We start from the raw sequence: 23,832 nt of genomic DNA, 5'->3' as shown, positions 1-23,832 counted from the left end.
AGGAGTTGGAAAAAAGAGCCAAATTGCTGAAAGAAACCAGTGATGAGCTACAAAAAGAAAATACCCAGAGAATATTGGAAATTAAAGCACTGAAAGAAGATTTATCTTCAAAGGAAAGAGAAATTCAAAGAGAGCAAAAAGAAGTTGAAAAGAAACTACAACAACAGGAAATCAAAAAGGTATGAAGCCTAGCCAACCGTTCAGTGATATATTTCTTGTATCTGTGCTTTTTGGTACAAATTAATATGTTAGAAATATTTATTTATTCATTCATTCATTCAAGTGGGTTGGTAATCAGTCACATGTAGTACTACAAGCTTCAGCATGCACAACTACTTAGTGGCATCCTGGGCATGCTGGGACCTGTAGTGAACCACAGACAAAATTCTTATTTTATTCTAAATTTGACATTATAAACCCACACTCACTGCTCCAGGGGTGTAGGAATAGCCCTAGTGGTATTCTGTATGGGGTTGGTTAATCCGAGGATGGGTCTGAATTTGTTTTAGGGACTTCAGCCCTGTGCTGACCAGCCTTGGGTTAGGTGTCACTGCAACAGGGAGGGCTGACCAGCCTAGGGTTAGGTGTCACTGCAACAGGGAGGGCTGACCAGCCTAGGGTTAGGTGTCACTGCAACAGGGAGGGCTGACCAGCCTAGGGTTAGGTGTCACTGCAACAGGGAGGGCTGACCAGCCTAGGGTTAGGTGTCACTGCAACAGGGGGACCCCACATTGCACGTTTCCCTGCTATAGTGTCACTAGCCCTGGCTTGCTATTGTCAATGTCTGGGGGACCTCACACTTTTTGTCATCCCTGATTTTGTCAGCCAGTACCAGCCTAGGCTGACAACACTAGGGCTGGTTTGTTCTTTTTGTTTTTGTGGGTAGACAGGGGGTGTGTGCTTTTTTGAAAGATGTATTTTTCGGCCATATGGCTTATGTGATACGGTTTAAGTGCATCATACTAAAACGTACACATTTTGCGTACTATTCGGACTCTTGCTGCTCTGAATACAAAGTAAACTAAAGGATGCCATTTATACTTTACACCTAGATTGTCAGTGTAAATTGCTTACAGTACTACATAAGGTCCATTGTCTGATCCTATCTCTACTGCACTGGTCATTGTCCCTGATGGAAATCACTATTATACCTTGCAGTGTGTGTCCAGTCTCTACTTCTCCTTCTCCTGCCCCGTGTGTTTACCTACTGTTTGTTGCTGCTGTTCACATTAAGCACCAGTTTAGTGTGTATAGGCCACTAGTGAGAGATGACAACACTGGGAGGAGTACTCACAAGATTATATAACAAGCATTGAAGACCTGGCTAGCACATATGGTGGTTGCACATTGGCCCATGGCCTGCTCCAATGACACAAGTGCCTGATAACAAATAAGACAGCTGCAAACATTATTGCTATGCCACGACCTGGCAATTCCTTTACCAAAAGATGACCTGTTTATAAAGTTGCGTAGGTAGTGAGATTTGCTAATTTTCCATAACTTTGCAGTGTACAGAGGCCTAGAGCTCAGTTATGTATTCAGGCAGAGAAGTATGGCCAGTATGGTCACTGTTTGTTTAAAGGGTGATTTCTTTATGCAACTAATCATTTGATCATAAAGACGAATACCTCCTCTAATCAAGTGCTATGTATATATGTTGTCTCTTTATAGGATGAACTTGTTCAAGTCCAGTATATCCCAGAACAGCTAGGCAAGGACATGGAGAAGATAAATCGCAAAATAATGTATGCTCTCCCTGTTTAAGGCAAATTGATAGTGTGTGTGTGTATGTATGTGTATATAGGTATGTGTGTGTATGTATATAGGTATGTGTGTGTGTGTGTATACAAGTGTGTGTATGTGTATATATATATATATATGTGTGTGTGTGTATGTGTATATATCTACTATATAAAAGCCTAGTGGCGTGTGTCTGTGTGTGGAAAAAAAAAACCCAAGCTGCAGCGCCACCTGCTGGGCGAAGTTATACACTGACCTACTAAATTCTTAGTGTGTGTGTGTGTGGAAAAAAAAACTCAGAAAGGGCTGAAATTTGCTGCAGTGCCACCTGCTGGGCGGAGTTATACACTGACCTACTAAATTCTTAGTGTGTGTGGGAAAAAAAACTCAGAAAGGGCTGAAATTTGGTAATTGTTAAAAGTGTTTATAAAGATTTTAAAAATATATATATATATATATATTTCTTGAAGGAGAAGTGACAGTTGGGAGTGGTTGGTGGTTGCCGGGGGTGACAGAGCCAGAGGAGTGTGATACTCAGGACTGCTGAGAGAGATCCCTGTGTCTGGATAGATGTGGCGATAAGGATGAAGGATGAGGTGATGGAGAAAAATTATGAGGTGGTGACATGTGGACAAAACCACGTTAAAAAAGAGCGCTTACGTCGGGAAGTAACGCTCTTCCCCTGAGGAGGCCTGGCCTAGCCCCAAATGCATGACAAGAACCTTTTTAACACCTTAAGTAGCTTGATTTGACTAGAACGCATGAGTATCATGCACGGGTTAACTTGTGTGTGTATATATATATATATATATATATATATATATATATATATATATATATATATATATATAATGTGTGTGTGTATATACATACATACATATCTACATACCTACACGTTGTAAATGATGCTTTTCCATTTCTATATATGGAATAGCAGAGGGGAAAATACTTTATAATGGACGCCAGGAGAGGCCATTGTGGGATAAATGCACCTGTTCTGCAGCAAAGTTTCCATAGAAACAATTTTCTAATATTGACAACCTTGAAATATATATATATTCAGACATGTATCATGTAAAGGGTTAAAAGACAGAATAAGGATGGCCAGATAGTTGTACATCCAAATCTATATGCAAGCAATTTATGCAAGGAATGTTTTACAAACGTGCCCAGATTTTCCTTTATCTTTGGCTAGAATGTGCAAAGCATGTTCTGAAATATGACCACGTGTACATGACCTGGGGAATTGCAGCATTTCACTGGCTTTAAAAACGTTTTTCTTCATTCCAATAAGGGTTGTAACTGTATTGTGGATATTACTGTGAACGGTACATTTTTAATTACTTATTCCAGAGCTAAATGACAAACTATATATTTTTCTATGTAGACAACGCCCTACATAAATTCTTAATAGTCAGTAGTATATGAAGTAGCTATTTCATTTGCTGTTATTAATTAATATATTTAGATGGACTAGTCAACTATCCTATAAATCTTTTTCCACGGTTAATTGATGAACACTTTAATTTTTTTATATCATATGTTCTTTAGGATGACATACCATACCTCCCTACTTCCCCTATTCTGCAGGGGCAGACCTTTTTTTTTCTTTTTTTTTATAAATTCCTTTGTATGGATAAACTCCTTCCTTAGCACTACAACATTTCTTTCTGCTACCTAAATTCAATATCATAATCTTGGGCCTGATTCATTAAGGATCTTAACTTGAGAAACTTCTTATTTCAGTCTCCTGAACAAAATCATGTTACAATGCAAGGGGTGCAAATTAGTATTCTGTTTTGCACATAAGTTAAATACTGACTGTTTTTTCATGTAGTACACAAATATCAACTTTAAATTTCAGTGTACAAATAAGTTATCAAGTATTTGTGTGCTACATGAAAAAACTGACAGTATTTAACTTATGTGCAAAATACTAATTTGCACCCCTTGCATTGTAACATGGTTTTGTCCAGGAGACTGAAATAAGAAGTTTCTCAAGTTAAGATCCTTAATGAATCAGGCCCCTTGACTTTGGATTTCATTTGCAAACCAGAAACAATGCTAATTCTAAATTAAGCATGACAGTGTGGGGACATCATTTGTGTGTTTGAAACTGTTTATTATATTGCTTGAACTGTGTCTAGAAATTAATTTCCCCACCAAAGTGCTACTGGAAGATACATTACATGTCTAGGCCTATTATATACCACCACTGAGCATACGGAAAGAGCAGAATTCCATTTGTGCAGAGAAAATGCTGTGCACCCACTTGTGAAACTGTTAATGTAACATCTTCACCCATGCACCAACCTAGTGCCAACGTTTGCACTAGAGATGAGCGGGCTCGGATATCTGAAATCCGAGCCCACCCGAACGGTGCCGATCCGAGCCGGATCCGGGTATTCCCGCCAATTGCAAAACTGAAACCGAGGCTCTGAGTCATAATCCCGCTGTCGGATCTCGCGATACTCGTATTCTATAAATTCCCCGCTAGCCGCCGCCATCTTCACTCGGGCATTGATCAGGGTAGAGGGAGGTTGTGTTAGGTGGTCCTCTGTCCTGCTATATCTCGTGCTGTGCTGTGCTGTGTCCTGTGCTCTGTCCTTCTAAGGGCATTGTTATTTCCCCATTATTCCCAAGTTATATAAAATTTTAAAAAAAGTTGTAAAAAAAAATAAATAAAAATAATTATAAAAAAAAGAATGATTGTTATTGAATGTTGTTGAGGTTAATAATAGCGTAGGAGTGAAAATAAACAAAAAAACTTGATTTTAACACTTTTTATGTTTTTTTCAAAATAAACCCGAATCCAAAACCTTAAATCCAAACAAAAACCTTTCGTCAGGTGTTTTGCAAAACAAATCCGAACCCAAAACCTCAAGCAAATCCGAATCCAAAACACAAAACACGAGACACCAAAAGTGGGCGGTGCACATCCCTAGTTTGCACCCCCCGATATCCATGTGGATTTCTGTAAAATCCATCCCACTTATTAAAGGGTTACATCACAAAAAAGCATTTGTCCTGTGAACTTGTACTTACTTAAATGAGTTTTATTATGAAGAGTATTTAAATAGTTATGCAAAAGTGAATTATCTCTCAAGCTTATTTCACACTATTGTGGCAAAGGCAAATATATTTTGTCTTTTCACAGAAAATATGAATTCATATTGGTTTAGAGAACTTGATATTTAGGTGGCTTCACATGTTGGCTGTGATGGAGTTATTACCTGGTGCAATAATACAACGACTTATGTCACTCACAATTGCACAAAAGATTATTAAGAGCAATACAAATATTAGGCATTAATTAAGCGCCTGTCTGAAAGTACTTTGTGAAAAAATTATTTAGTTAATATGACACTCAGTAGAATAATTCACAGCTAATAATGCACTTCTCCTTGGTCAGGTCAGACATATGACTTGCTGTAGGAGAAATGCATTGAGACATTTTAAAATATTTTTAAAACAATAAAAAAATAAGCACCTTTTATTTTGTGCAATCTTTATTCATAACTCCCCCAAATGTTTATCCATCAAAGATTAGTAAATACACTGGTTACATATGAAAATGCACTGGTTACATATTTATAGTGATATCAACAAGAAATTGGCCAACTTAAACTTTTACGAAAACGGCACCTGCAAGAACATTTATCTGTACAGTTAAATAAGAAGCCGGCTTTGTCAGTTTCATATTCAGTTCATTTTTATGGATGGGACGTTACAGTTGCTCAGTATACAACATCTGGCTGAGCAGAGTTGAGGTCAGGAGGTAAGGATACATGTCTAGGTTGCTATGTACAGCACAGTGTTTTGTCTTGAAATGATTTTAAGCACATTACTGAATATTGTATTGTTCCTTTAGGGAGACAGAAAAGAAAAAGCTGAAACTGGAGGAACAGTGCCAAGAGTTAAACCACAGCCTAAAACAGATCGATAATAAAACCAAAATGCTGATGGGGGAGAAGGAAGACGTCATGAAGGAATTAGAGGGGAAAAGAACCTTTCTGGAAAATAAAGAACAGGAATTTAACCATCTCACAAAGCTATTGGAGTTTTCCAAGGAAAATGAAGCTGTCGCTTTGGGAGAAAGGTTAAACAGTTTTTTCTCTCTCTTTTTTTCTGGTCTTCTTATATATTATATTTTCTTATTACTGAGTTTACAATGCAAGCAGTGCAGGTCAGCTGCCCCGTTGATATTTTGATGTTAAATTGTTTTTTTTAATCACTTCAATCAGTGTTCTAATGAAAAATAAGCTCCTTGGTATATTATATTCTTTGTATGATTATCATTGCATAAGAAAATGGCATGTTTAATCTCTCTAGCCAAGCCAGGTTGCATTGTATGGTTCAAAAATGTGGTAGGGGTGTTCAGGTAAACGGTCTGCTAATATTTCTTTATGTATTTACATTTCAGGGCAGCCTTAGATCTCAATTTGCGTCATTCTATGATCGATAAGCAGACACAACATGATACTCTCACTCGTAAACAGAGAGAGAAAGATAGGGATTTGAGAAACATAAAAAAACTGGAGTTGCAATTGAAATCAACAAATGATGGTCTGGCTCACACTCAATCTTTATATGATAAGATCAAAGCAGAGGTATGTTTTCATCATACATTTCAGTGACATGAGTTGCTTTTCTGGAAGTCAAACTAAACCTCATGAAATTATTTTAAAACAGCACATGAGAAGCAGGCCAGAATGTACATATTTTCTTCCCATATGGAGTCTATGGTGCGTCTCTCTTGCACATTCTTATATGACCACATCTGCGTTGTTTCTCACAAATGGTAGACACCTGACCCTATCTAGAAATGCCCATGTGTTCAGTCTCAAAGTGCACCTGGAAAGTGAGGCATGGTCTTATGGTTATAGGGAATGGTCAAGGAAAATATGGTTGTGTATGGTCTGGGGTGTGTGTGTGTGGGGGGAGGGGGGGGGGGTGACCTGGTTGGATCAAAGGTATATTCTTTTTTTTTTTGTCTCAATTTTGTATATAACTGTGTTGTACAAATGTCCAAAATGGATTTACAGTTGTTTTGGCTTGCCAGTGGGTGGATTCACAACAATTGACACTGCATATGACTGTATTGAAGAACAAATTTCTTATCAAATATAATTTTTTTACAGCATATGGACACCTGTACAATTCCATACATATACTACATTAAGAGAATGGTGACACAAAAACAAACTACATACTGTAGGGAACCAAAGTTTTTCCAATATGTGTTGTACAGTAGTGCGTATGTTTTTTGTAATGGCTGACATTGGTGACTGTCCCATGTTTTTCTCTTTTTTCCTTGACTATGACAACAAGAAATCTTCTATTGCATTCCCATAGGCTCAGAGGAGCTCACTATAGTGTCTGGGAAGAGATGCAGGTCTGTGCCAAACAATGTGCATATCACTAGGGAAGTAATGTATGTACTTTATCAAACACACTGTGACAATAGCTTTGCCTTTTATTGTGCAACTAAATGTCACCAATTGAGTATAAAAATTGTAGTTTGAAAAAAAGTAAGAGATTGCAGGTACATCAGTGGAGATTAGACAGTGCACCCCATATGTGCACCCCATATCTCTGGCACAAACCAGAGATGATTCTATAACTGATTATAGGTGCTAATTTTCAATCTGTGTTTGAATGGCATCTGGACTTTAAAGTTTGAATAGGCCAATCTCCAGTTACAGACAGGCTCTGGCTGTATACAGTTCCAGACTACATTATGGCAGACATTGTCCTGGAAAATACAAACTTATGATAAACTTTTACTAAAATATGTCAACTTGCAGTAGAAACCTTTTGAATGATGAACTAAAAAGCAGAACTCAAGAAAGGCAAATATCAAGTTCATCCTGAGGTTGTGTGTAGATCACGTGCCACGTGAATAGAAATATCACAACAGTAGAATATATTCTGAGTTCCTTGTGGTGTGTGGTACAATAATGAAGATATAGAGAAAAATAGTAACTGAGAAAGAGATGATATACAGAGGAAGGAGACATTTTGAATGTGGTAATGATTCATTGAAAAGTGATGGTTCATGGTGACTTAAGAAAAACTGTTCTGTCTTCACTATAATCTTCTCTTTAGCCTGAATATAATCAGACAGACAGCATAACCACTCCTATTTCAATGTTGTTTATTCAAATAGTTAAGAATGTTATAATTCAAGTGGTAAAACTGTAATGCAGAAATAAGGAAATACATTTACAACATGAACAAATGTATTGTAATGCAAACATGAAAACACATGGCAAAGGTGCATAACTAGGGAGCAATCTTACCATTGATGCTGTGCTAAGGGGAGAGATATACTGCACCTCTTGCTTCTAGCATGTAATATCTAAAATGGAGACCTGTAACTACCCATAGTGCATTAGTAACTAAACTACAGAGGCTCTGAGAGTTCAATTTAAGTTAATACCAGGCTGACCACTAGATGGAGTTTACACAGAATACATAGATATGTAAATACATAACTGCTGAAGGCATAACACTCCCCGCCTGGTATCAATTGATGCCACCATTTAAGTCCTCCGAAGGTAACGACAAGATTAGCTCAGATACTGGTCTAAGAAATAACTTAGTCTCTCCGTGCTTGTAAATCTTGACCTCGACCTTACGGACCTTACCATCTTTGCTTGGGAATGTTTTAGTGACAAGACTTAAAGGCCACTCATTGCGCTGTCATTGACAATCTCTGGCGAGCACAACGTCACCAGGTTTTAAGTTAGGTTTGGCAACTTGCCACTTGTCCCTTGATTGCAGCGTAGAGATGTACTGTCTCTTCCACCTGTCCCAGAAGGTGTTTGCAAGACTTTGTACTTGCCTCCATTGACGTTTTTATAAGTCTTTGGTGTTGAACTCTCCAGGAGGAGCCTGTCTGCTGGAAGATTGGCCATTTTCTGAGTTTGAGAAGTACCACGAAGTCTGCGACAAGTGATACATTTGAAGATTATGTTACTTACACGTCGTTTTGCTCCAATAATCCAGAATCCAGTTGATCGTAGAGCCCCTTCGGTAAATAATCGTTCCTGATGTTTGACTTCATTGTGATAGTGTTGCACAATTAAAGAAGTAACGTGGTGACTTCCCCGAATGATTAATGAATGCTTCTCATTGGATTCTAAGTTTGCTTCTTCAAGGCGACCTCCTACTCTCAGCAAATTATGCTTGTCTAGGAATGGGTCTAGCTTCTTCAGGACGCTGTCTCTATGTATAGATTTTCCACTGGTAATACAGTGAATCTCTCTAGTATAGGTTTGACGTTGCACAACACGGATAATGAGGTTCTTGGATTGTTGTGTCTCTGTTACTATGTAAGTATTTTGACAGTGATGCCAACCCTTACATCCCTTTGCATTTACAAGTGTGACATTTTTAAATGACCGAGCTATGTGGGTTAGGCAAGTAAAAGCTCTGACAAGTGATTTCCAAGTTGAGAACCTTTGAAATCTGTGAGGCTCCAATTGACAATCTGAAATTGTGGTATAGATTGTAGTCACTTGTGTACGGATTTCAACATCTGAGTCTGCGTCTACTAACTCAATTGTGTGGCTTTCTGGATTGTTCCAATCTGCTTTGTACAAGAATTCAGGTCCTGTGAGCCATGAAGTGTCTTTAAGGAGATTGGCTGTGACAGCTCTTGTAGCGTGGTCTGCAGCATTGTGAACAGTAGATACATAGTGTCACTGTTTTGGATTGGTAGATCTCCTAATCCGTAGCACTCGATTGCTGACATAAACATGAAATCGTCTGGTCTCATTGTTAATGTAGCCTAACACTACTTTACTGTCTGTGTAGAATTCTGCGTCTGCAAGCTCAATAGGCAACTCAGATGCAATGAGTTCAGCTAACTCTACAGCTAGTACTGCAGCACAAAGTTCCAGTCTGGGTACGGTGTGCTCTGGTTGTGGTGCTAACTTTGCTTTGCCCATAACAAACCCGATATGACATTGTCCTTTTATGTCCACAGTTTTAAGATATTCAACAGCTGGTACTGCTTTAACTGAAGCATCAGAGAATACACAGAGTCTCTGGTTCTGTACCTCTGTATCTTTGAGGATGGGAGCTATCTCAGCATGGCCATTCTCAAATATTTTGTCCATGAAAGGGAAGAAGTGATCTCTCATCTCTGGTTTCCTGTGAAAGTTACGTTTAAGTGAAGAGAAGCATTTAAGTACTTGTTCTCTGTTAGGTAGGCGAGGTCTGTGGGTTCTAAAGGGTAGAGGTGCAACCCAGCTGTTTGCCTCATCTTTGACTAGTCCATTCTGCATTATTTCTAAGAATTGTTTATCCTCAATCGACATTGCCACCTGATCATCCTTCTGTGTTCTTTGGAAGACTGTGCAGCCTAGATGATCTTGGTAGTTGTCACAGATGTGATTGTCACTAGAGGAGTCTATGACAGGACAGTGTGGCAATTCTTTTATGAGAAAGCGATTGTGACATGGCTGGAAAATAGAAGGACGTCCATTTCCCAAGGTATGGGTAAGCATGCTGATAACAGAAGATGGTCTGTGTAGGTTTCCCAGACATACATCTCCTATTATGACCCATCCCAGATCTAGTCGTTGAGCATAAGGTGCATTATATGGACCGTTGATCTGGCTTCTGACTTTGTGGACCCCTAAGATATCTCTCCCTATGAGTAGAATTATCTGGGATTGAGGGTCCAGTTACGGTAGGAGGTGTGCTATATGTTTCAAGTGTGCATGATGAATAGCTGCATCTGGTGTAGGAATTTCAGACCTGTTATCTGGGATCTGGTTGCACTCAGTGATATATACACACAGCTGATAGGGATATTTGATATTTGATAGGGATTGGTGTTTCCTATATAGTTTGCTACAGGCAGCCTTTTTTGATTTGATACATTGTTTTGCGCCGTGGACTTAGTCATCTTTGATTTGTTGTTTATGCACTGTGATAATTGGTAAGGGAAGACAAGTCTTTCCGTCCATGGACTTGACTTGATAGCCAGTAGCTCTCCTCCCTGTTGTCTCAAAACTCCCTGCACAAGTCTTTAAGGAGTAAGGAGTGTTGGGGCCTTTGATACTAAAGATTTCAAAGAAAGTTGATCTGGCTAGAGACTTGTTACTTTGATCGTCTAGGATTGCATAGAGTTTGACAGCTTTGTCTGGCTGGCCCTTTGGGTAGACTCTTACTAAACAGATTTTGGAACAAGATCTGCCACTTATGGCTTCTTTGCAGACTTCAGTACATTGTGAAGTGATCTCTGGTGTGACTGTAGTAGTGTTCCTTCCCTCTCCACTGTGCTCCCCGCCATGCTCGGTGTCACTGTGACTGTGTAATAAAGTCCATGGCGGAGGCCCAGGGTGTAGAGCTGTGTTGTGCTCTGTGCTGTTGCACTCTGTGCAGTTGACACTGAACTTACAGTCCTTGGCGAAGTGGGATGTTGAAGAGCAGCACTTGTAGCAGATGTTGTTTTCTCGAAGGAAGGCTTTGCGGTTCTCCAGGGACTTCTCTGTGAAGGTTCTGCATTTCAGAAGAGGATGTGGTCTCTGATGTAGAGGACACTGTTTGCTAGGATCCTTGTCTTTAGTCTCTTGACTGGTATATCTGGAAGACCTGTGGAAGGAATCTGGAGGATACACATTAGTCTTGTGAACTGCAACTGGTGTTTTGCGTGGGCTAGGTAGCATTGGGGTAGCACTTGATAGGGTAAAGGCAAAACTAGGATTGTTTCCGGACCTTAGCTAGCTGGTGTACAAAGTCCACGAAAACAGAGAATGGGGGAATTGGCACATTGTTCCGCTGTTTGTATTTGGAGCCATGGGTGACCCACTGTGCCTGCAGGTTGTAAGGTAGCTTTTGAACTATGGGGTTAATGCCTCTAGCTGTGTCAAGGCAGGCAAGTCCCGGTAAGTCTCCTTCAGACTTGGCTTCTTGAAGCTCCATTAATAAGTCACTCAGTTCTCTAAGTCTCTGGTAGCCCTTGTTCAGTAATCTAGGGAAATCATCAATTCTTTTGAATAGTGCAGCTTCTATTGCTTCTGGTGAGCCATAACATTCATCAAGTCTATCCCAGATCATCTTAAGGCCAGACTCTGGGTACTTTATATTAATTGCTCTGATCCTTTTAGCATGTTCAACAGACTCATTTCCAAGTCATTTAATTAAGAGGTCTATCTCCTCACTATATGAAAGGTCTAAGCCTCTGATTGCATTTAGGGAGGAGGATCGCCAAGCTCTGAAGCTCTCAGGTCGATCATTAAACTTTGAAAGTCCTTGTGTTACTAGCTCTCGTCGTGCAAGAAACTTTGCAAAGTCTAGTGTGTCCTGGTTGGCTCTAGGATGTGCTGTCGGTGTATGAACATAGTGAGCAAGTGGTGTGTGGTCATACCTGCTAGGATTGCCTGTTTCCAGCCGGGTTGTGTCATACCACTTTTGTCTGCAGGAGGCGCTGCCTTTGTTGTAGTTTACAGACTCAAACTCTGGGCAAGGGGGAGGGATGTCCCTCATGGGTTCACCTTGTGTAGAATTCTCTTGCTTGTAAACTTGCGGTTTGTTGTTCACATGTGGTTGCACTGTACAGCGTGTTAGACTTTTTTCACTGATAAAGTCTGTTTGCATACCTTGTGCTTCTGGAGGGTTGCTACTCATTTTGTAGACTTGATGGACATATTCGGATGTGCGTTGCAGTGGATCTTGGGATCCAAGCTCTGAGTCAAGTACATTGATGGTGCCTTTTATATCAGGGCGATCTGCAGTCTCCAAGAAGTCTGCTTCAGCAATGGCAGCTGCGGCTTCCTTTTCTGCAGCAAGCTTTTCTATAATTGCCACTAAGCGTAATTTCTCTACTGTCATTTCTGCCTCCTGATGTGATTTCTCTGCCTCCAAACGTGATTTCTCTATTTTCAATTGCATTTCTTGCTCTGCAAAGTTGGAGCGTACTTTTGCGGCTACAGCTTTTGCGCGGGCAATGATGGCTGCATTGGTGACAGATGAAGATTTTGAGGAACCACAGGTTTGAGACCTTGTTTTGTATGACCGTTTTCTGTGACATGATGTTGAGAGGTAGGTGTTTGACTGTATAGAGATCACTATATTGCAGTATACAGGTAACTGCATATACTGAGTGCCAGTTTCTGAGAAGTCAGAGTGTTGGCTCCTTTAAGGAGGTGTTTCACTATGCAGGAACTGCTTTATTGCTGAATCAGGATGACTGCACTGACAATTTGTAGGTTTCTGTGAAGTCAAGTGGCTGCACTCCTCTTGCTGAGTGGCCACTGTGTTACAGACTGTGTAGAAACTGCTAAGTTGACATGTGCAGATAACTGAGTTGGCAGTGTAGCAGTTCTGTTAATCAGAATATATGTGTTCCACTTGCTGACAGCCAATGTTTTACTGTTCTGTCTTCACTATAATCTTCTCTTTAGCCTGAATATAATCAGACAGACAGCATAACCACTCCTACTTCAATGTGGTTTATTCAAATAGTAATAGAATGTTATAATTCAAGTGGTAAAACTGTAATGCAGAAATAAGGAAATACATTTACAACATGAACAAATGTATTGTAATGCAAACATGAAAAACACATGGCAAAGGTGCATAACTAGGGAGCAATCTTACCATTGATGCTGTGCTAAGGGGAGAGATATACTGCACCTCTTACTTCTAGCATGTAATATCTAAAATGGAGACCTGTAGCTACCCATAGTGCATTGGTAACTAAACTACAGAGGCTCTGAGAGTTCAATTTAAGTTAATACCAGGCTGACCACTAGATGGAGTTTACACAGAATACATACATATGTAAATACATAACTGCTGAAGGCATAACAAAAACAATGAAAGGATCAAAAAGTGGAGGAAGGTACTATATCACTATTTTACAATCTAAAATAAAAATTCCTCTTAAACTACTATGAATTTCAATATTAAGGTACCATGTTTTCATTATCTTGATTATGTATAGATAGACATTTACCCGAAAGATGATGGCTTGCTTGTAGAAAAGAGGAAGGAACTGCGCAAAGAAGTTGAAGCACTTAAGAGGCATTTTGCACAACAGGTTGGTATCCTTCACATTATATTTGTAATGTTAATTATATCTCTCATATTATGTATAATAATTATTTATACTTTTACTAATTGTCCAGTGCACATGTTCAGTTAGACAGAGTTTTGAAAGGCCAATGTATATTTAAGAGGTTCTTTCCTTACAGAAAATGCATACTTTGCAACATTTAAAATAAATTCCCAGGGGGCTTTGCTCTTCAACAGGTGAATCCATACAAATAGTGTACACACAATTCTTAAGTCATTTAGGCCATATAGAATGAGAGATGCCGAAAATTGTATCCAGGAACTAAAACAAACGATCTCCAGTACGCAGATAGGAACAAAAATTTGCAAAGCCACAATTTTATCATAAGCAGATAAGTCCTTTCTCTGGCAAAAATGTGAGTTCTCACCATATTGATGACTTTTCCTTATTTACCAAGGACTGGTTATAGCTATTGCAGGTGATAGCTCTTGCCGGGGGTCAGGGAAACCTATCTTCCTATCACTATCACCATCTCAGAAAGGTAATAGCAGGAGCAAAGCGTAAGGTAAGGCTTTATTTATTTATTTAAATAAAGCATTGGAGCATTGAATTGGAATGCTCCAATTCAATTACATAAAAAAAAAAAAAAAGAAACATTTTCTACTATTTTTATTTTTTTATTACCAAATCTGGAGCGGAAACCCCATGTCTATGTTTCCATCTCCAGTGTGCATGTGCAGATGTACCAAAGACTGTCTGGTGAAGCCGTAAGAATCCTCTTACTACTGCCAGCTAGTATCACTCAGCTGTAGCCGCAACCTTTTTTTATTTTATTTAACTTTTATACCACCTACCATTGACAAATAATAATTCCTATTCCTCATGGACAGTTGGCAAGTATGTAAAAAATGGTATCAAACAATAGAATTGTACAAACCAATATAGTTCCCCTATAATTGTGGATTTCTACTTTTTTGGGGAACCCCATTTATATCATAATAATTACCTGTTCCAGTGTTGGAAGGGACATATTGATATGTGCCTAATAGGAATTAGCAAAACAACCAAACATTGACATTGTGTATAAAATAAAATTATTACTTTGTTCACAATTTATTAGTAAATACGACATTATGTTATTAACCACAAACAAGTAGCCTTGATTATAGTCAAATAGTTTGTAGAACACAGAAACTCTACACATATAAAATAGTATATGAATAAGTGCAAATGATCTAACTGTTATTTCAAATACCTCTCTAAAAGTCTACCCTGAATTCATTATATTAATTCACAATAGTCCTTTCTTTCACTTAACTCCCAATGCAGCAAACACAGACGGAGATGGAGGCGCATCTGCTAGCGCAGTGTATTGCAGAAGAAGAACGTCTTGTCAAGGAGCAAGGTGAATGTCGGGAGGATCTGCTCAACTTAACTCGTCTGGTGCAAATCAAAGCCGATGAGAGGGAGCAGAAGTCAAAGGATTTTTTAAAAGCTCAGGTAACCAAAGTTTGTATCACTAAAGCAATATTCTCTTACTAGCAGAAACACATACCATTGTTGACACCAGAAAAAGGTAACGTAAGCAAAATTAAAAATGGCGTTCTGATGAGACACATCCCTAACACATGTAGATGGATAGAATAAACCGACACATCCCATAGAATATTTGCAAAGACAACTTTATTTTACCCCTTACAGGAAAGTAGGAAAGGCATCATTTTTATTAGGAGTGCCTTTGCTGGTCACTAACTTAACTGCCCTATGAGCACAAATAATTGCTACTGCAGATGTTATTTTATTTTCTATTTCTTTCACCTGCTGCACCAAAAAGTCACCTTCCTCTTATGGGAACACATAGAAATAAGAACAAATATCCCAAAGAGCAGCGCTGTGGAAATGGCTATGACTTATGATTGGCATGTAACAGACACAATCATAAAGGATTGGTTATTATATTAAAATCAGATATTTAATAATTTAAAATGTACAGAAAAATATGTGAATCCACCCATGTCAAACAAATACATATACACCTCTTCAAAATTAAAAACAATGAAGTTCACTAAAGGGAAAAAAAAGAGGTTCCCTATTTTATAATAGCTCCTGTATTAGTCCCAACACTCCAAGGGTTAATTAGTGTCTATATTTCAACTACCAACCGATTGTAATTCAGCACACCTCTCCTTAGGATTCCTCCACCGGCATCTTAGTATTAATAATTTTGGGAATATATTTCTCCTGACATTGAAATGTGGATCCCACTCATAGAATTGGAGAGTAAACTTTAAATGCAGTTAGCGTGAATGGTTCAACCAATACCAAAAAGTTCTTTAATTCCACTCCTCTCTTTGATGGAACAATCACGTACACTGTTCCTTGTCCCCGGATAGAACAGAAAAAAATGCAGGTGGAAGAATCCCAAGGAGAGATGTGCTGAATTACAAGTGGTTGGGGATTGCTCTGACCATTCTCTGGATCACCCTTGTGTAACTTGCTTTCCAGCTGGTTCAGACTTCAGTCTTCACCCATTACTTAGCTAGTGACTGTCTCACAGAACCATGACCTATGCACCCATGCAGTTAAGCCCATAATTCTTTATGGGGGTCCCTGGTCTATTCCAGGGGTGCATTAGGCTCCGCGCCTCCCTGATCAGTTGTGCTGATACCAGCAAGTGGCACCATCTGATTCACTAATCATGACCGTATATTCTGGCAACATGGATGGACAGGGTGAACCTGCTGCCCGAGATCTTCTGCTTCATTTGGCACAAAGAGTTGACTAGCAGGAATGCAACCAAACGCAGCTATTACAATGTATCCAGGGGGTAGTCTCGTAGGTAGATTCCCTTCAAAGCTTTCTTCCTACACGCCAAGCACCGCCAGCCGTGACAGCTCCATCCTCTGTTCCCACTACTATCCCCAGTTCTGACTGTTTTAGAGGTCTTTGCATTCTGTCCCCAGAGAAATATGATGGCAACACTAAGAAATGTCTCAGATTCCTAAACCAGTGCACCATCCAATTTGAGCTTGCTCCTGAGAACTTTGCATCCAAAAGGACTAAAGTGGCCTTTATCATCTCTTTTCTCACCGGACAAACTCTCGCCTGGGCTTCTCCCCTGTGGGAATGTGATGATGCTATGTTCCAGAACACCACGTCTTAATCGAAAATTTCCATCAAGTTTTTGATGAACCTGGACGTGTTTCTTCAGCTGCTTCCAGTCTGCTGACCCTTTGTCAGGGACCCTTCACTGCGGGCCAGTATGTAGTACAGTTCCGGACCTTAGCCTCAGAACTTAAGTGGAACAATGAAGCCTTAGTAGATACCTTCTGACAAGGCTTAAACGACCATCTCAAGGACGTTCTGGCTTCGCATGATTTACCGTCAAGCCTGATTTGATTTCCCTCTGCATAAAGGTGGATATCCGCCATAGCATACTCAAGAACAGGACCAAGCCCATTGTTCTTTTCCTGCTTGACACCATGTTTTCAGACTACTACTCCCATTACTGAGGAACCGATGCAGATAGGCTGCTCTCGTTTTACCCAAGAAGAACCGGATAGGCCTATAAAGAAACCTCTTTGCCTCTGTTATGGGGAGCCTGGTCATTTTCTTTCTTCTTGCCCAAAGATGCCGGGAAAAGCCTTATCCTAGAAAATGACAGGGGGATTGTCCTAGGATCCGAGTCTCATACTCCCTGAAAGAATCAGACTTCCCCAGTAACTCTCCTTTCTCCGGATGGCCCTCTACAGTTGACAGCTTTTGTGGACTCTGAATCTGCCGGGAACTTCATATCCGCCACTTTAGCATCCAAGCTCCATCTCTCCACTCATCCACAGCCACAACCTCTGGCACTGACCGCAGTTGATGGTAATCGAGACGCTAACGGTTTCATCAGTTGCGTAACCAGTCCAGTTTGGTTGCTGGTAGGAGCTCTCCACTCTGAGTGAATTAAGTTCCTAATTCTTCCACAGTCCATCAACCCAATCATCTTGGGCCTACAATGGCTCAGGACACATTTGCTGCAGTTTGACTGGCATTGGAGCGTACAGTCTAAATTCCCTAACATACATACATACATACACACACACACACACACACACACACACACACACACACACACACACATACAAACAGAGTTATAGACTAGGGTCAACTTTGATAGCAGCCAATTAACCTAATAATATGTTTTTCTGAAACCTGAGTTAGATCAGAATACATCTCGGAAAACCTAAGTCAAAAAGAAAGATGGAACCCTAAGACCTTGCAGAGATTACTGCAAGATGAATGCAATCACGATTAAGAACTGCTATCCACTTCCACTCATATCAGCATTATTTAATCGTATTCGAGGAGCCCAGATCTGTACCAAATCTAGACCTCAGAGGCGCTTGCAACTTGATACGAATCCGCTAAGGAAACAAATGGAAGACCGCCTTTAATACAGAGATGGACACTGAGTATCTAGTGATGCCTTTCAGTCTCTGCAATGTACTTTATCTCCAGTGAAGGGCAATCTTAATGCTTCAGCATACCAAGTCAGTTTGGACAATGCTATGCTTCCAACTTTGAGACAACAGTTTGGGGAAGGCCCCTTTCTATTCCAACTTGACTGTGCCCCAGGGCACAAAGCAAGGACTACAAACAGAGAGAGCCCTGACCTCAACCCCAAACACCTTTGGGATGAACTGGAACGGAGATTGCGAGCCAGGCCTTCTCATCCAACATCAGTGCCTGACCTCATAAATGCTCTACAATATGAATGGAAACAAATTCCCACAGAAACACTCCAACATCTTGTGGAAATCCTTCCAAGAAAAGTGGAAGCTGTTATCTCTGCAAAGGGGGGACCAACTCCATATTAAAGTATATGTATTTGATTACAATGTCATTACAGTCCATGTTGGTGTAATGGTCAAGAGTCTGAATACTTTCGTCCATATAGTGTATATATCTATCGATATATCGACATCTATCTCTATCTCTGTCTCTATCATAATATATATATATATATATATATATATATATATATATATATTTATGTATATATACATGTACAGTACAAAAATATAAGTTAACAAAGTCTAACAAAATAGAAAACAAGCATATGGTAGTACGAGTACCAAGATGAAGCTAGCTGTAACAGAGCAATTGTAAACCATGGGGAGGGCAAGTGTATGCTGCCTCTGATCAACCATGAGTAGGGAAAGCTTTATATTTACATGATAGTATTTGAATACAATGTCATTACAGTCCCTATTAGTGTAATGGTCAAACATATGAATACTTTTGTCCATATAGTGTACATGTGAATGATGAATGCCACATATAATGTTTCTATATAAAAGAACCACAGAAACACAATAGACTAAAATAAAAAAAAGTGCAAAAATTGTTAGATAAGTTACAATGAGACAATTGAGTTTAGAGGATTTAATTAATTTGTACTGTATTTTACACTCATTAATTATTTTTTTTCCCACTATGACTCTTATTTGCATTGACATTTGAAAGTTTGACCAGTTTTGTAAAATTCACATCCTTTTCTCCATTAAGTGAAAATCCCTGTGGAATTAGATTAGATAGCTGTTAAGAGTGAGTTAAATATTTGTCAATAGTGATGTAGCAGTTTTTGTGGATATGTAATATCACAATATGGAGAACCTTAATTTGTTGATTTAACTGGCATTGTGACATGTGGAATGAATTGAAGTCCAACTGCCTCTTAAGCCATAGTACTCTTTGCGAACCCCAAAGCTAATTGAATTTGCCCCAATTGCGAGCAGCTGCACATGTAAAGTGACAATACGGTACCGTAACATTGTGATTTTCCCTTTGCAAACCTATGGGTGCGCACGGAAATCCGCGATGCTGCGGAAACAGGACTCATGCAGGACTCGGGCTGCAAAGCTAATTAATTATGCCCCTTTATGTTGGTGTCAGACGCCGTCCCCATATGCCTGCTATGCAGCGGAGATGGCAAGGGGCATTCCTGTGGCTTGACAACGGGGACATGGCTTTCCCCAGCCGTCTGAGCACCATCAGGCGCATGCGCAGTGTGTGTCCCGTTTCTTTCCCCTGCTCCTATCGGCGGCTAGTTCTCCTCTGACCGTCCTCTTCCTCCTGCCCTTCATCAGGGTGCCAGAGTATCAGGTCTCCTGTCTCCAGCGAATCCATTCCATTGAATCCTGCATTGCTTTTTGTATTGACCCGCCTTTGATTTTTGTTCTGGTTTGTGATTTATGTTTGATACACCTGGTTCTGACTTCGGCTACTCTGACCTCTCTATTTGGATCTCCCTCGGTACCACGCTTCCAGTTTGGCCTGATCCGGAATGTCTGACTATTCTCACCTCTGCTACACTGGTAACTTTCTTGGAGAGCTGCGACCTGCACACCTCATGCAGCCATGTAGAAACCTCCTTGCGGGAGTCCCTCGTGAACACCAGGAGTGCGTTAGACTTCGCGCCTCCTTGTTCAGTATCGTCAATACCAGTTGGTGGCACCATCCTATTTGTGTTCCTGACAGTTTCCCTCCTTTTCTTTAGTAATATTAATATTGTACATGTGCCTACTAATAATACGAACTGGTTGGTTTCCCATAATATAAATTATAAATATTTCTTTTTGGACAGACATATAACTGAAAATAAGATCTTGAGCATCTAATTCTATGACTGGATTTAAGTCTATGTCTGCATTCAGTTATCAGACAAAATCTTTGATGCTTGCAGAATCTGGAGCATATTGGATTTAATTACTAATTGATTTTAATGTTAGATTCCTATGTGCCTATGAGTATTATCTGAAATTAGTTGCAACAGTCTCTAAATTGTAACAACTCAAGGATTTATAAGCCTAATATTTTTACTGCTGCTGGTTTGGACATTGAATAATAAACAAGACTAACTTAATATACTTGGCTCACAATGATAGAACATAGATGAATAATGATATATGGGTTCCTGTGTTTTTCTGTATATTGTATATGTTTTTTATTGAGTTATAGAACATATTTGATTTTGGTTACTATGGCATTAAGGAAATATGTACTGTACTATGGAATCTCCCTTCACCCTTTGTATGATTAGTCTATTTATATAGTAAGGAACTGATGATTAAATCTGAGATCTTATTTGCAGGAGTATTTAAAAATAAAGTATAGTGTGCATATTCTCTAACAGAAAAAAATAGTAATTGTTTTTCATTTATAGTTTTATTTTTTCTTCCTTAAGGAGTGAATGTTTAGGTTTACTATTCAATTAGAATCTGAATCATAATCATATTTTTTTCTATATATAATTACTTTTGTATTCTCCATGTGGGTGTTTCTCTACTATTGATGAGCTATTACACGTTTTAGCGGAACAACATATTTATACTCTGTTTATTTCAGTGTGTGTGGGTGTTACCATGCTGCTACAGATTTTATTACATTATATCCAGATTTGCAATGTTGGCATCATGTCAAATTCTTGGGAAATTGCTGTCTATGGGAAGTTGCATCACATCACACTTACTTTCTTTCATATTTGCTGACGGGGAACTTTCTATGCTTAAATATCGTTTATTTAAACATTTTGTAATCTCACAATGAAAAACTAAAACATAGCTATATATTACATATATATCTTACTTTAAATATGGGCTTTTCACATTCTGTATATCTTCAATAAGCATAAGGGAATATATGATTCTGTAGACAGAACCTAATTTGTGTGCTTATTTGTAACTGATACTATAAGTGTGACTATAACTATTATGGGAATCATGTGCCCCCTTCTGTAACATTGAATGATCGTAAAAGTCACAGTGGAGTTCTGTGACAAACACAAGGCACAGGCCCAGTACTTTTATACAGATCACAAAATACCAAGGTGACTTCTAATTAGAGATGCTCACTGACCCCCGTGTTTTGGTTGTGGATCTGGATTACCTCTGGCTTTTGGTTTTGGTTTTGCCAAAACTGCCCTTGCGTGTTTTGGTTTTGTTTTGCTTTTTTTGACAAAATGTCACTTGTTGGGCGAAAATCACATAATTTAGCAATTATTTTGTACCTACATTATTATTAACCTCAATAACACTAATTTCCAGTTATTTCCAGTCAATTTTTAGCACCTCACAGGTCACAATATGATTTTACTTTTGTCCAAAAGACTGCCATAGCTCACCCCCAAATAGTTGCCAGTGTTCAGTGCTTCAACAGAAGTAATCGGCCTTGAATATATTTTTTAAAGTCTCCACTCACATTGTATTATGCCATAGCATTATTAATAGGCCTGGCAGTGTTCTTTAAAGTGTACTGACATTGTACTGTGCCATCGACATGGATTCACATCAGTCGAGAACAGACCAGGAGCACCAAGCAGCTGCTGGCACCAGTCCTGATGGTAGGAATGCCTGTACGTCATCTGCTAAAGCCTATGTTAAAGACTGAGGTGCATAGTGGTTGTTTTTTTTCCTTTAAAAGTTTTTATTAAATTTTGCAAAAGTTTTTAAGGGGTACAGAAATAAAAAAAGGGGGGGGGGAGGAGGGAAGGACAATAAGCAAATGGGTAAAAGGGGGGGGGATACATAGTGGGTAAGGAACACAACAATATATCGGCACCTTTTAACCAAAGAAGATACATCAAAAACCCTTTCAATGCGTTATATTGGGCACATGAATGTACAGGGTGGCCCAACCTAATGTCATCCGAGTAACGAAAGGCATATACTATACACAACTTTAATTCTTGAGCTCTCCAGATCCGTCATACTCTATATATTTAAGGCCTGAGCTCTTGTACTTTGTTGTGGATCTCGTTTCGGTGCCCCCTCACCCTCGTGCATAGTGTTTTTAAAGTGAGGGAAACCAAAATGTAAAAAAACCCTCAATTTTCCTTGGTAAATTAAAAAACACCTGTAATCAAGGCAAAGTTAAATGGGGTAGGGACTGATGTGAGCTAGCATAACTTATAACTATATCTTATAACTATCTACGTAACTAACATAACTTATAATGGTTTCTGCTTAGTTCTCATCTGCTCTGTACTGCACAGCACAATTACTGGCGCTACATAATTAGCTGCTGCTGATGTGGATGATGACAGGGACATGCAGGAGATGCTGTCTGTGGCTGGAAAAATTTCTGGACTTTACCGTCACATTTTTCCGAAGTGGGCGACTCTGTGTATCAGCGGCTTCACTAAGGGGCATACAGCTGACAATCTGTTACAAAAAGTAAGAGATGTCATTGCAACATAGCTAATCCTGCTTGGACTCTCCAGAGGATATGTGATTTCTGATAACGACACCAATATTGTTAGAGCATTGCAGCGGGGAGGAATTCCATCACATTTCTTGTTTTGCTCACACAATCAACTTGGTGTTACAGAACTTTTAAAAAATGACAATGACATGCAGGAGATGCTGTTTGTGTCCCGAAAAAGTTAGGGTAATTTTCGAGATTCTGCAACAGCATGTAGGAGAATGCCGCAGCTGCAAGAAGACTAGCATTTGAGGGGAATATACTTTACTCCAGTGAAGTAGTCACCTGTGAAGAGAGTGCAGACACTGTTAGCTTGATTCAAGTGATTGCCTTAATTATACTTTTGGAGAAGCAGCTAGAGAAATCTTACGGATGAAATAAAACTAAGTAAATCTGCTAACTATATTGTAATTGTAGATTAAGTACTTAATTCGCTTCGCCAGGATACAAGAGCTATCAACATCTTGTAATGACATCTACTCCTTCAGTTTCTCTGGCAACTGCTTCTCGGAAAAAACTTTCCCAAGACACCAGTGGTGATGCAGATGAGTCAGCACAACATTTTGATATTTGCTCTGCTCTAAAAGAATTGCCCAAAAATCATGACAGCTCTGCCATAAAATGAACTACAAATTTCATGAGGAAGCCCATGATCGGCAATTACATCAAAGTACACAGACTTCTATGATGGCGGATTCCAGCGGGGATGAATTACTATTGTTTGAGGAAGATGTACAGAATGAGGAGGGTGATTATCATGACAGTGTAGATTGCAGCAGGGGCTGAAATCTAGCTAAGAGAAGGGAGCT

At 39.3% G+C, this 23,832-nt stretch overlaps 1 protein-coding gene across 3 annotated transcripts in view; it reads left to right on the top strand.

The window, feature by feature from the left end:
* Positions 1 to 23,832, top strand: part of CCDC146 (coiled-coil domain containing 146) — a 165,922-nt gene that overhangs the window by 101,700 nt on the left and 40,390 nt on the right. For all 3 annotated transcript variants that reach the window (XM_075208740.1, XM_075208738.1, XM_075208739.1), the window contains exons 6-11: positions 3 to 179; positions 1,672 to 1,745; positions 5,612 to 5,839; positions 6,164 to 6,350; positions 13,703 to 13,798; positions 15,104 to 15,274. In XM_075208740.1, the coding sequence (XP_075064841.1) occupies positions 3 to 179; positions 1,672 to 1,745; positions 5,612 to 5,839; positions 6,164 to 6,350; positions 13,703 to 13,798; positions 15,104 to 15,274 (933 nt within the window). The remainder of the gene's footprint in view (positions 1 to 2; positions 180 to 1,671; positions 1,746 to 5,611; positions 5,840 to 6,163; positions 6,351 to 13,702; positions 13,799 to 15,103; positions 15,275 to 23,832) is intronic.

The sequence above is a fragment of the Mixophyes fleayi genome, chromosome 4 (genome assembly GCF_038048845.1).
Source record: "Mixophyes fleayi isolate aMixFle1 chromosome 4, aMixFle1.hap1, whole genome shotgun sequence".
Taxonomy (NCBI): Eukaryota; Metazoa; Chordata; class Amphibia; order Anura; family Limnodynastidae; genus Mixophyes; species Mixophyes fleayi.
The sequence above is the reverse complement of the archived record's forward strand: the minus strand, read 5'-3'. Positions and strand labels throughout refer to the sequence as shown.